We start from the raw sequence: 14,860 nt of genomic DNA on the forward strand, positions 1-14,860 counted from the left end.
AAACAGACCTCTGATTGTCCAATTCACAGTTATTTATAAAATACAGTGAGTGGTGTGAGATAATGTTTGCTAGCATAAAGCTTATGTAATGCCAATTTTCCTATTTGTTGGAAACATCATCATGACTTACATGACTGCTCACACCAGGAACTGAAAATTACATTTGTTACAGCAATGACTGTAAAAGACACTTCATCTTCTACCAGGTGATCCTCATACCTGTGAGTAATGAGCACTGAAACCGGTCTGAGACATTTCCATTTCGAATGATGCTGCTGACTGGTCAGCTGTAGCTACAAACAGGAAAAATATCACTGTAAGCAACTAACAATGTCCTTTAGTGCATTGCTAACCTGCAGGGTAACAGATAATTGGTAGAGCTTGAGTTCTTATCAACCAGATCTTGGAACTATCTCAGAGAACTCTCAGTATAGCTCTCTAAGTCCTGAATTCCTAGGAGCTGAGTAGAGGAAAGAGAAAAGCAGTGAAAAGACTCCTGTCTCAGAGTTTTGCTCCTGCTTTCCAATTCTTACTGAAGAAATGGAGGTATCCTTTGTCATGTCTTCTGTATTCTAGTGTGCTGTGGATCCTATGGTGCCCTGGGTGCACGTGGCTAAAGTTACCATAGTAGAAAACATTTGTCTTATCTTTATATCTAGGAATCATGTCTAGTCTAAAACTGGCTTAAACTTTAGCAGACTGAAAAGAAAATTCATTAATACATTCAAAGAGAATTCCCACCCTATCTCAGCCACAGATTCTCTTGGAATCTCCTTGCCTGAGAAAAGATTTAAGGATGGCATGCAGCTTGTTTTTGCTGGGTATTTACTCCAGATCTGGAGGACAATTTTTTAAGCCACACTCTAACCAATCACAATTTTTTAAGACTCTTAGACTCATTTTAAAACTCTTTACCAAGATGTAGAGACACTCCAGAACATTCTGTGGAAGTACTCACAATTATTCTCAAAGTAGTCACAGACCTGAAGGCACAAAGTCATGAGGGAGCTGAGGTTATGTTGGTTAACAAGTTTCCCAGTAGGGAGGTACTGATTTATTTGGCCTTAAAAATAAATTAAAATCAACATCCAACTTTAAAAACAAAAGCCAGCCTGCTCTTCTATTGAAGCACAAGAAACATCACGTTCATGAAACTAAACAAATTTAAATACATTAGCACCGGCCTTTTCATAGAACTTGATTAAATGAGGCAATCAAAACAGAAGCAAATATATAATGTTAATCTCATATATGAATTGCTCTCTATATACTTCAACACCTATTTGACATACACCATGCTCTAAGGTGTTTTTTCATTTATCTTTTAGGCCAATGGTATGAATGCAGCAGCATAAACCTGAGTGTAGCACCTGATGTTTGCCATTGTGTTCAGCTGAGGAAGATGCTATTTGACTTTTCCTGTCATAATGGCCTCATGGTAAGACTTACCTGCCATATACCTCTCAGCTCCATACCCTGGACCCTGCAGGAGGGTAAGCTTGCCACTCTTACCCCTGTACAACTTTTGGTTAGGCATGTCAGCGACTTCCCAGCACAGGATAGGAATGGGACACAGAACCATTTCCTGATTTCGTGAACTAAGTTCTTGCTGTACTTGGCTCACTAGGTGGCACTGTCCTTGGCAAGCAGGACTGTCTTAATTGCAGCTATCTACCATCTTGGGATAAATGTTGACAGGAAAAGGAGTTTTTCCCAAGTAACAAGAATAGAAGCACTTTATGATCTCATTATGAAAACAATAAAGAAAAAATCTGCTCAAAGCACTGCTTTTTGATTAGTCTTAGTAAGTGCCTCAGCAAAAGCAAGAAGAGGGCTGGGAAGGTGGCTCAGTGGTAGAGTGCTTGCCTTGCATGCCTGAGGCCCTGGGTTCGATTCCTCAGCACCACATAAGCAGAAAAAAGCTGGAAGTGGTGCTATGACTCAAGTGGTAGAGCACTAGCCTTGAGCTGAAGAGCAGAGGGACAGTGCCCAGGCTCAGGAAAAAAAAAAAGCAAGAAGAGACATCTTTCATCTGTAGAGTTCCTCATAAAACAAAAAAAAAAGCAAGAAGAGACATCTTTCATCTGTAGAGTTCCTCATAAAACAATTTCTTTTTCTTTATGTGCCAGTACCAGCCTTGGACTCAGGGCCTCAGGTTCTTGCTTAGCTTCTTGTCACTTAAGGCTGGCCCTCTGCTACTTGCAACACACTTCTAGTTCTGACTAGGTAGTTAATTAGATATAAGAGTGTTACTGATTTGTCTGTGCAGGTTGGCTTTGAACTGTGGTGCTCAGATCTAAGCCTCCTGTGTAGCTAGGGTTGCAGACAAGTGTGACAAGCACAGGAAGTAATTTCAATTTGAAACATAAAAACTTCTTCAAGTATTTGGGTACTCCAATGGGGTACCTCCAACCTGTGCTCTAGTTAGTTAAATTGTCATGGACACAAGAGATTTTTCTTTGTTGTTGTTGTTTTTAGTGTACTACGTGATTTTCTTTTGTTTCTTTTGTATGTTCTTCCCCCTATGGTATACCCCTGTTGTCATTGCATTTGATGGTACCCTGTGCCTTGTATAAACAATTGTTTAAATTTGGGGAGGGGAAGGGGAATAGCAAAATGATGAAATAAGTACACAGGATGACCCACTGTAACAATGAGACTGATAAGACATTATGTTGGGAATGAACTTTACAACTTGTGGGGGGCAGAGAGTGGAGGAGGTAGGGGAAAGAAGGGATAGTAGAAGAGAGACAAAGGAGAGGGTAACAATGCTGGAGAAGAAATGTACTCATTACCTTACTCATATAACTGTAACCCCTCTCTACAGCATCTTTACAATAAAATTAAAGAGAGAGAGAAAAGAAAGAAAACAACAAACAATTTGCTTTTGTAAAGCAAAAAAAGAAAAAAAATCAGTCTCCTACACTCCGTGCCCCAGGGTGATGTGGGTTTAATCTCTCTAGTTTTAGGCTATATTTATTTGCTTGCTTAAAAGGATATTTCAAAATAATATTTACTATACAACTAATGCACCTGAGTAAAATTGTTGAAATTATCTTTACAGATTGTTTCTTAACCTATGCTATCAAAAATTAAAAGCTCAGAATAACTTGCAAGACTTTGTATGTTTTTCTTCAGGCTAGGAAAGCCATGACCCGGCTGTTTATTGGTTAAAAACACCACAATGGGTGTTACAAGACCAAAGCCATGTGAAAATGACTGCACCCAGAATACAAGACAGATGCACTCTTCAGAATGAGCTGCAACTTCAGACTGACAAAAAGTTGAAGTGCTTTGTTTCTGAAAAAACAGGAAGAAATGAGACCTGATAACAGCAAACTGAAGGGAAACTGGAAATTAAAGGTAACTGGAAAAAGGTAGAACACAATGGCTTTCAATCCTGTTTTGATTGATTCATATAATAAGTCATGATTTCTTTTGTGAAACTTGATTTTAGTTTTATATGCACATGTATCTGTGCATAAGGTTGTAAACAAAACACTTATTATCATGAGCTATTCAAAATAGGATTGAAAGCCATTGTGTGAAATAATTTTCTTTGTATATATTTTAGTATTGTTACTCTCTTTCCTATATTTTGCCTAGACTCCTAAAACTCAATCGGAATGTTCTATCTTCTTCCAGTTACCTCTCATTTCCAGTTTCTCTTCCGTTTGCTATTATCAGGTCCTGTTAAGGAGACTGATGGATTTTTTGAAATGCTTATTTATATGATGCAGAATCAATAATCTTTTCAGGGAATCCTTATAAGGAGAGTGAATTGGACTTGGAGACATAATAAAAGGGAAAGAGTTCCATGTTGGTTTCTCTTAAAGAGAATCCAAAGAAGGAATGGCCAGTATGCCTGGTAGTACAATTATAGTACATTTTTTTTTTTACTTTTTGTCAAGAAATATCTAGCTACAAAGCAATTTGTTACTTGACGTCCCTGACCTAAGGCAGAAGAGGGAATAGCAGACTCAACATCTTTCACAGCCAGCACCACCAGGAAAAAAAAATCAAAGAAAAACCCACACCGAAGCACATGATTTAGACAATACAGACAAATACAGACCATAATATATAGGAATTTCATTGCCAGGAGACTCAAGGCAAAGCTCCAGAAAGATCCGCAAAATGTGCAAAGGGCAAAATCCAGAGGAAATAAACGAACAAAGAAGTTATTGTATTTATAATAGTTTCAGAGCAATCCCAGTGGAACCCAGAAACAAATGGAAAGACTAAACTAGAGCTGGTGGTTCCATATTCTAGAACTGTGTCACCGCAAAAGCACATGGAGACATTTTTCTCCTTGTGTATCTACTTTGACCACTGTCTTTGTTGGTACGTTTTCTCATTGACACTGTCAGCTTTGTACAAAGAAAGCATCTAGCAGCTCTCTTTGTAAACTGCAGGCTCATTGGCAGATTTATATAAAGCCTTGCTGGCTATTGTGCGCAGTAAAAAAGTGTTTGTGATGTACTGGGAATAGATAGCAAAAATCCATTGTATTGAGTTTGAATATAAAGAAAGCTTCCAAGATGAAGAGAAATAGTCATACCTTCCAGGGCAAATATTCTTTCTCCCAAAGCTTTGACAATAGTGACAAGGGCCAATTCATCTGAGACATTGAAGAAATGCTTTTCGGTGGGTTCACTTGCGATTGATTTTATTTCTGCCACAAATTTTTCAGTGCTTAAATTCCCTCGGTTATAGTGGCCAAGAATCTAAGATACAACAGAAACAGCAAGTATATATTTTAACTGATGTGTGTGAACAAATAAAGGATAAAAATTAAGGATATCAAGCATACTGTCAGCAAACCATAGTGTGCAGAGTACCTTAGCACAATGAAATTTTATATACTTTAAGAATACACTGTTTCCTCAGTATTTACATAAATAAATCCTGTAATTGGTGTAGGCTATTTTAAAATCCTGTGTGTGTGTTTGTGTGGAAATGTGCTCTTTTGCATTTCCATGTCTCTATTATCAACTCTATCCTTGAAATCTGATAGCTCAAAAGTAATTGTGTGAATGTTGCTGACATTATTCCAGTGGAACATCACATCTGTTACATATGTCTGATGCCAAATGAAATCAGAAAATGAGTTATATACATTATATAAATATATGTCAAATACATGCAAGTATATATATATATACTCATATTATATATATGTATATCATATGCATAAATATATTTCCATATGTGTGGCTCTTGTTATATATTTATAAATAAGTTGTATATATATGTAAATATGTGTGTAATGCATACAAATTCATCTAATATTTGCATACATATTCTGTACATATACTACTCATAATTTAAGTTGGAAATCTAGAAGAAACACAATGGAGCACCATTGTTTGCAGCCAAATACTGGGTTAACAATAATTATTTATATTTCCAAGCAGATTTTTAAACTTTATTGATGTAATTTTATTTTTTAGTGTTGGAAAGTAGGATATTTTATTATTTTACATTATAACACTTTCCTTTTATAACCTATATACAGTGTAGAAAATTTCTATGGGTTTCTACTGTATTTTTTAAGATTAAAGAATGCCAGATATTTTTAAAATATAATTTTATTATTATTTTTAAGGTGTGATGTTGAGGGGTTACCATTTCATAAGTAATGACACATAATTTATATTCATTTTCTAAGGCCTATAATTGTAAGAATATGACACAGCTGAGGTACAGAATACATCCACTAACACCCAAAGTTCCTTCTTATCCACCATAGTTGATTCCTTCTTTTTTTGCCCCACCATGGAATCCAGCTATGTGTTCTGAGTTCCCATAGCTTTGCTTTTCCCACAAGGTCACATTTAAGGAATGGTAGGCTTCCTCCTTGGCTTCTTTCTTTTTTGAGAATGTATTTGAGAACTAGCTACCCTGCTTGCCTTGTTCTATTGATGATTAAGACTTGCTACATGACAATTTGTTCACTAAGAACATTTGAGTTGCAAAAATTGATTAATTAAGCTGCTGTAAATGTTTGCTTCTATGTCTATGTAGGCATAGTGTTTTGTTTTGTTTTGTTAAGTGAATTCTGGTTGGCATAGTAATCATAACTTCATAAGAAGGGCCCAGGCTGGGCACCAGCTTATGCCTGTAATTCTAGCTACTCAGGTCGCTGAGATCTGAGGATTACAATTCAAAGCTAGCTCGGGTAGGAAAGTCCATGAGACTGTTTTCCCCAATTAACAATCAAAGAAACAAAAACAAAAATCAAGAAGTGGAGCAGAGCACTAGCCTTAAGTACAAAAGCTCAGAGATAGCACCCAGTCCCTGTCAAGCCAAACAATTTCCAAGGGTAAATATTCCATTTTTCAACATTACTCCCACCAATTTCACTACATCCCTGTCAGCACCTGTTACTATCAGTTTTCCCTTGTTCACTTGTGTGTTGTAGTATCTTATTTACTATATATTTCCCTGACTAGTGATGTTGAGAGATTTTCATGCAATTATTTGTCATAATATTTTCTTTCTTTGCTTGAGGTCTGTTCAATTATCTACTTGTTTAAATAAATACAGGTTGATTTTTTTTTCTTTTGAGAGTTTTTGTCCAGACTGAGGGTTATGCTTTCACTTTTTTTTTACTATATCATCTAAAATTAGGCATTTATTTAAAAAAATCTAAAAATAATTTCCAAGTTTAAAATACAAAAAGTTTAATATGAAGATTTGACCTAACTCTACATTTGAAGTTGAAAAACTTGGTGGACATTAAGAAAAACACAAATAAGCATTTGATAGCAATCTTTTGGATTGTGTTGATGTTGTTGTTATTTCTATTAGGAGATTGCATACTTTCACTTTTTATTTACCTAAAAATATCTTTAATTAATCTCCTGGTAGTGAAAGCATCACTTTTCTAATAAGAAGTAAGTTTAGGTTTTATTTGAGTCCAAGTGTTACTTGCAGATTATAACTTTGGTTTTCACTTTAAGTAGCTATGAAACTTTTATTATAATAACTTATCTGAAAGGTCCAAATTGAATTGGGTGGAAAGGAAAACACAAAAGACCATCCTATGTGTGATTTCATTTATATGACAACATTCAATAGAGGACAAAACTGGCACCGGAGTGGAGGTGACAGCAGTGGCTGCAACGGAGGCTGTGTACTGAAAACAGAGGAAAGTGTGGAGAACTTTCTAGAGTGACAGAGCTGCTACAGTCTTGATTGGGATGTGATCTTGATTGAAATGTTATATGGACATTCCATGTTATGGGATGTGGACATACGCTATTTCCAAGTTATTATTTCCTTCCCAGTTTCCAAATTGAAATACCACATCTCACTGCATAGAAACATTGCCTCAATTTTTAAACAATGAAGGAATTATATGGTCGTAACTGAAAAACCATAAATTTTTAAGTTTTAAACTTTCTAAAATATTTATACAGCATAGTCATCTTTTTATAAAGTTAAAAGCAGTAAAACGTTATTAAACTTAAATTTTCAGATTTGTATATGTAGATGCCAAAAAATATTACTAAAAAGAGGGCAAGGTATGATGAGTACAGACTTTGGGTAGTTTCTTAGGAATGTACATGCATTTTCTTAAGTTAGATTTAGAATGCTATGAAAAATTAATATTTTGGTAAAGAAATGTACAGTTTTTTCAATTATAGAAAGTTAGAAAAGAACATTACTATGTAAGTGCTACCTTTTATGATCTACAACAGACATGTATTTATTTGATCATAAAATAGGTAACAGTTGAGAGCCCCAACTAACCACTATGTGCATTTAGCACATTAAATGCTAATGTGAGAATATGAGTTGTCATCCATCTAGTCAGGCAGGTTTCAAAATGGTTTCTAAATATTCCTTTCTGGGGAAAAGTTGGTGGATTTATTCTTGATTATTCCCCCCTTTGCTTGACTAACAACTTTGCTCCCATTCTCTGGGGAGCAGCAGTGACTGGCCCAGAGGAAACACATGTCTCTCATGATTACAGGACTTTCTTTTCCTGTCTATAAGACTCCAGGACATCACCTTTTCTTAGCTTCCTCCCTGTTATGTGGTTATAAGGAGAATACTAATGTCTGTGAAAAGTCTGTGGTGCCTTGAAGAGGCATGCTATTAAGGAAGGCTGGAGCTGTCTATAAGGTAACTTGCTGGCCATCTGGGTAGCTTTGGATATTTTAAACTTCATCTCTACTCAAATATCCAGACATTGAGCAGGAAGGTGTAAACTAGAAACTGCTAAATGCCATTAGGAAAGAAGAAGTCAATTTCTGTGTACTTTGCTAAAAGTGCCAAATGTGGGAGGTTAGTAACATCTGAACAGAGACTACTAGTGCTTTCTCCCACCTCAGCTGTGCAGTGAGGGAAGAAAATGAAGGAGAAGGTTATAGGCAGCAGCTTGGATAGGGAAGGAAAATTCAAATAGATATGGCCACAATTCCTCTTCCCTTTCCCTTTCCCTTTCCCTTTCCCCTTTCCCTTCCCCTTCTCCTTCCCTTCCCTTCCCTTCCCTACCCTTCCTCTCCCTTCCCTTCTTCCCCTCCTCCTTTCTTTTCCTTTCTCCTTTCCTTTGTTCTTCCCTTTTGTGGCAGTATTAAGGTTTGAACTCAGGGCCATGTATATGCTAAACAGCTCTAATATTTAATTCATGCCCCAGTCCCTTTGAAATAAGGATACTGCATCTAAGTAATATCATCTTGGCATCTCAATAGAAGATGGGAACTTTGTGAGAACTATTGGGGTGACAGAGGACGTTCTTTGGATTGTTAATGTGTCATGAGTGGTTGAGCTTCTGGAAAGTCATGCTTTCCCTACATAATTGGGTCCTGATGGTCCCTGGTTGTTCACCTGGATAGTTGGTTGTGCCTATGTATAACACTCTTGTTGGGCTTGGGTGCCACAGTCAAACATGTGGCTTTTGTCTTTGACAGCTTTGCTCAAGTGCTGTTCTGGGTTGTGGGTCTTTGAGACAGGAATCTACCTTCAGACACAGGCTCTCCAATAAAGGCCTCCAATTTGACCTCTAAAAATGTGTCTTCTCTGTTTTCTTGTGACTGAATTCTGATTCAATTCCTTTGGCTGTTTTAAAATAGGTTCTCACTATTTATCTTGTCATTCTTGACTATTATCTTCCTACTTACACATTTCCTCTGTAGATGGGAACTCAAACATAGGCCACCTTACCTTTTCTTTATTAGTTCATTTGTTTCTCTCTCTCTTTTTTTTTTTTTGGTTGAAATTAGATCTTGTAAATTTTTGGCTCAGCCCAGCTTCAAACCACATTCCTCAGCCTAGGATTACAGGTGGGAGCCATGGGCCCAGAAGTCATTGTTCTTTATGTTAAATGAATCCCATCTCTCATTAAGAAAACAGTTCTCAAGATACTTTCTTGATGTGGCCAGCTCACCACATCTAGGCAGTACACAACCCAAAATATGCATAGAAAAGGCAGGAGAGTTTCCAGAGAAAATATTATACAATGTTTTCCCTCTCTGAGCACACAGTAGAACTACCTTTTCTGTCAGCAGTTTTGTTACCTATGTATTCCTTTGGGATTCATACAGATTCTGAATTATATGAATCCCAGTTACTTAAATCAATCTGCAGATAATGTAACATCCTAGAATAATAAATCTTCATCTTTCTTCTTTGGTTCTAATTAAGCATATTCTAGATTAACTGTTGGGTTGACATAGTATCTCCATTTTATTTAGAACTTGATGTAGCTGGAAATATACATAAAACAAATCTAATGACTGTGTTTTAGGCCATGAATGACTAAATTGTTATATGTGATGTCAATATTCTCAAGTATTTAGCAGTCTACGTGATAGAAAATAGACAAGTGGATAAAGTTCAACAGGAAAAGAAAAACATGTCCAAGTGATATGCTTAAGGAATAAAAACAATAGTTATAAATACAAAGTAGAAGTATGAATTTAGAGGAAATATAAGGGATTTGAAAACAACCTGGATTTACCATGATTTGCATGCCTATCATTTTGAAATATTTAACATCACAGGTGAAAATAAAGAAAATGCATTTTGATCCTTCATCTAAGGGACTGATAGCTTGTGTAAACATTATTTTCTATGAAGGAGAAAAGATTTTTTTGTTTTTAAATAACCCTTCTAAATTTCTTCCATTTCACTCAATTCAAATATGTTAAGCCCAAACATTTGAAATTCTGCTATGATTTACCTGAAAAAGACATTCAGAACAGAGGCAGGTGTCAGTGAATAGCATGTGGAAGCCATTTACATGCCATACAGTTGTCTTTTATTTGAAACACAAATGAAATCATAAGCTCTGTTCTGATGTCTCATTTTCATCTGAGTGCAGTAAGTGGCACACAGACATTATCTTCTAAGATTAGGGTCTGAATATAAATGCACCCCTGACAACAACATTTAATGCCTTCAAGTGTGAGAAGTATCAAGATACTTACAGCTATGGAAAATCGTTGAATGTTTTCATCTTCACAGTCTTGGATGACCTTTTTCAGATCATAGGAGTCATGAGACTCTCCGTCAGTCACAATAACCATCACTTTTTTAACTCCCCTTCGAGCACCTCGGGCTTCAGTGAATGCCTCCTTCCTGAAAAGAGTGCATACAAAAGATAGGCTGATCAAACTACCTCAAAACTAGGCAAAGTGAAAACCTAGACCAAAACCTAGCAATTCTAGGTGCCTGCTGGTATCCTCTGAGCTCAGCTTCAATATGCTTTGTTTCAGCCAGTAGGCTAATGATTCACGTTTGTAAATTTCAGATGCATTTCAAGGACTGTAGAGATCACCATATTGCTAAGGACATATACAAGAGGCCACAATATTTTCTTCTTGGAAACTTCATGAAGGGAGAGTATGACTGGAATACCCATCAGCTTCACTGAAGGTCAGGTCTGTAAATATTCTCCTGACTTCTCCTTCCTCTACAACCACTCCTTCCCTGGCCTCTTCTACTTCCTGCCAAATTTTTTGCTGGAGACCTCATTTCCCAGCATCACTGACATTCACTGAGCAGTGCTGAAATACTCTGTTTTGAGAGAACATAGTGTAGGAAAGTGTCCTGTGTCTGGGGAAGGGTGAGATATATGGGTTAGGACTGCAGATGGTGCTGGTCTAAATCAGTCAGGTTTGTGGGGTAAGAAAGGACTGGTGAGCTAGGTTTTAGGACATAGATTGCTGAAGGAGCCATTGGAAGAGATGGCATGAAGACAGAGGAAAGAATGCTATAACCAAATTGCAAAAATTAACCAAACAAGAATTTAAGGAAAATGTCAATAGGAGAAATAGACAACGTTTATTCGTTCTACATATCCTATACAGAAAGACACAGACAGGCATATAGGCACAAACTCTTCGTGTCTGTCTAGCCAACTCATTGCCTCTCTGAGTTCGTGGAAGAGAGAAATACATTCTAACCAGGACTGCAATGATGAGCAGGCTTCTAAGTTAGGCTCTGATCTGAGGCTTTGGCCTGCTTAGTCTAGTTTTAGCTCATTTTGCTAAAGCACAGATCTCTGTTCTCTTCTGACTCTGAATGCTGCCTAATCCATAGATTATTCTTTGCTAAATAAATTCTATTAAATTTCATTTTCCCAAAGGTTTGTTAATTAAAGACAAATATCTAGTTTCTGCCCTTTGTTCTTGACACACAGCTTCCAATCCTTTGGAATTCCCCAAGTGCCAGAAACATCTTTTCATTCTAGTCAGATGACGCTTGCTGAGGTACTAGATATGGGCTGATCACCAGAAAGATAAGCTCTACCATGAGAGTTTGGAACTTATAGTCCCTACTCCCATTCTGCAGGAAGTGGAGAGGTCATAGAGTCCGAGTTAATAATCAGTTAGGCTTATATAATGAAGCCTCTATTAAAAAAAAATCCCTGAAATATAAGGTTCCGAGAATGTCCAGGTTACTGAAGCGGGGAATGGACTTATGGGACAGAATTCTCAGTTTTTAGAGTCTACATGAACTATGGTTGGTGCCTGAATAAAATAAATTGGAGGAGACCCAAGATGATATCATAAAATTGGTCAAGATGAGCCAGGACTAACATATGTGGTATCAGAAGTGGAGCATTTAGTTTTGAGAGTATAACAGGAGTTTTCTACTATTTACCTGCCTTCACCAAGAATTATGTTCAACCAATCTAGCAAGCAGCCCCCTCATCTCCATTTCCCTTTCAGTAATTGTCTACTGACTCCCCATCCTGTCCTGCATTTGTAAATCTCCACATTTCCTTGTTGTATTAAAAGTGGAGACAATCTCTCTCCCCACTGCAGCACTCCCAGTTGCAACAGTTCTTCATGAATGCTGGCTTTCCTACAATTTTCACCAAGTATATGAATACATTTCCTTTAGCATACTATACAAGTAGAATTTCTTACTTCGTTAAGTCATAAACAAAGGTGAAAATAGAAGCCACAGGCTAGGTTTTCAAAGAAGTTTGGACATGGGTATCACATGAGGTTCAATCTTTTTGCAATTCTAATTCTTTAGAGGATCACCGAAAGTTCTTATTTTTCTTAAAGATCAAGGTCATAACTGAACTAAATGAATATCAGCTGAAGAAGATGATTAAAAGACTTTTCTTAAAAAAATCTGGTTGCTCAGAAACCAAGGCTGACTTTATGTAATAGAAGAATAGCCAATGGCAGAACTTCCAAGTGAACCCTTTCTGTTTCAAATATATTCCTTAATGAATTGTTTTTGCTTCTAAAGCACCAGTATTCAATGTCCTTTCCTGGAATTATTATCCTCTTCTATTGCTTTTAAAAATTAAAATATTCCAGGAGGATCTTTTTCTTTGTGACCAGAGAATCCAGGCCTTAGGGGAAAATCCTGGAAGCATATTGGTAGGAATGAAGTTTGGGATTATAAAAAAGAGAACATGAAAAAAATTGAACTGAAACGAGGTGAATTAGTTGCAAATGGAGATAATGGTATGTTTTCTACCATTATTTTCTTCCTTCCTTCCTTTCTCCATCCCTCCCTCCCTCCCTGCCTCTTTCCTTCCTTCTGTCCTTCCTTCCTTTCTCCCTCCTTCCCTTCCTCCCTCCCTCCTTCCTTCTTTCTTCTCTCTCTCTCTTTCTCTCTCTCTCTCTCCTTTTTTCCTCAACCTGACACTGTCTCTTACATTGAGCTCTAGATTGGGCACTGCACTTGAGTTATAGCTTACAGCTTTATGGTAGGTATTGGATATTATTATTATTATTATTATTATTGATTGGATATTTTTGACAAAGTCAATGTTGAACTGTGATCTTCAGATCTCATCCTCCTGAGTAACTAGGGTTACAGGCATGAGCCATTGACATCTGGCTGAGATAGTGGTTTCTAAGCAATGAAAACTGTTGTTTGAAATTAGTTCTACCTAAAAGGAATAAAAAATAATTTAAAATAGGCTTAGTCATGAAAATCTAATGTATGATAAAAATACTCATCCTACAATATGACCACAGACTTTGTATGTATATTCAACACTCAGTAAATGTTGCCTTACTGTTAACCCTTTTTGGGAGCATGTAACAAAATCCATTTAGGGACATATTTCTCACAGTGGCATTTTACAGGTGCAAAGGGAGGCAGAATATTTCTTCAATTAGATTTCAAAGGCAAATGTTCATTTGTAAGTGGTATACAACTCAAAACTCTTATAGGCTTAGGGCTTTCAAAGAACATTTTGATTTATTTGGAATTTGTTGTCACAATCAAATATGGAATGCATTCAGGACACTACATATATGTGTTCTCTGTACATGCAATTTGGTGATCCTACAGATACGTAAATGTAAAATTATCCCATCTGTTTTGTGTTTATTGCCTCTTGATCTCTGTATCCAGAACAATATGCTTTTCAAACATTATTGAGTCTAAAGCTGCCTATGAAATTTTACACATTTGAATATCCAACCTTATGATATTCATGTGAACCATTTTATCCTCCTTAAAATACTGATTTTGTTAGTCAGGTCAAATAAGAGCCTGGGTAATTCAAAACCAACTGAGAGTCCAGAAGTTAAAGACACTTAATAGAATGATTCTTAACCTGAGACAAACTACTTTTTAGATTTTTTTGTGAAATGGGTTTGCCTGTAGTTTTCTATATTTAATAACATGGAAAGAAATAGGCCAGAGATAAGAACTGGATGAGATTGGAGAAAATACAGGAAATAAGATGTTCTGCATTTTTAACAGAGAACAGTTTGTAGGTTCTTATGAAACAAAATGAAATCACAGAGCAGGTTATGCTTTCTCCATGAAGAAATCATCAGAGAGGATGAAGGAAGGATTGTAAACAGAAGGGAAATGAAAAAAAAGTAAAGAAGGAAACAAAGCATGAAAAATGAGGAAGTTCTTTGTATTTCTTTCATGCTTCACATTGAAAGGTTTTAAATTAACATATCTGTTTTAAATTAACATATGTTTAAATTATCATGCTTAAATTAACATAGCTTCAATGATGCTAATTCAAGTACTAAAATATATGGTCATATTAATATATGTGTCTACATATATATTATGTAGACACATATATTGAGTAGATATGACTAAATTTTATTTTAATCCATTACTTTAGATTGAGACTCCTAGAAGCTGAACATAAAGAATAAATGCAAAACAATAAAAAAGAACAAATGTAATAAATATAACTAATATTAGGTCTTTATACCCCCAATAACACAACAAAGTATACTACAGTTAACTTTAAAATTGTTTCTCTGTAAGTTAGACCTTTGTAATCACAGGGAAACAGAAGAAGGGTGGTGAGTTTTCATTGCAGGCTAACTTGATTTTCTGAACCTAATTTTAAACAAGCCAATATGAAATATTTCCAAAGTAAACATTGAATCAAGTTCCG

The 14,860-nt window shown here is 36.2% G+C and overlaps 1 protein-coding gene across 1 annotated transcript in view; it reads right to left on the reverse strand.

Moving 5' to 3' along the window:
• Nucleotides 1-14,860, reverse strand: part of Itga1 (integrin, alpha 1) — a 77,674-nt gene that overhangs the window by 39,210 nt on the left and 23,604 nt on the right. The window contains exons 7-9 of the mRNA XM_013018510.1: nucleotides 10,440-10,590; nucleotides 4,562-4,727; nucleotides 220-293 (exon numbers count right to left, since the gene is read on the reverse strand). Of these exons, the coding sequence (XP_012873964.1) occupies nucleotides 220-293; nucleotides 4,562-4,727; nucleotides 10,440-10,590 (391 nt within the window). The remainder of the gene's footprint in view (nucleotides 1-219; nucleotides 294-4,561; nucleotides 4,728-10,439; nucleotides 10,591-14,860) is intronic.

Source organism: Dipodomys ordii, unplaced genomic scaffold, assembly GCF_000151885.1.
Source record: "Dipodomys ordii isolate 6190 unplaced genomic scaffold, Dord_2.0 Scaffold41, whole genome shotgun sequence".
NCBI classification, from domain to species: Eukaryota; Metazoa; Chordata; class Mammalia; order Rodentia; family Heteromyidae; genus Dipodomys; species Dipodomys ordii.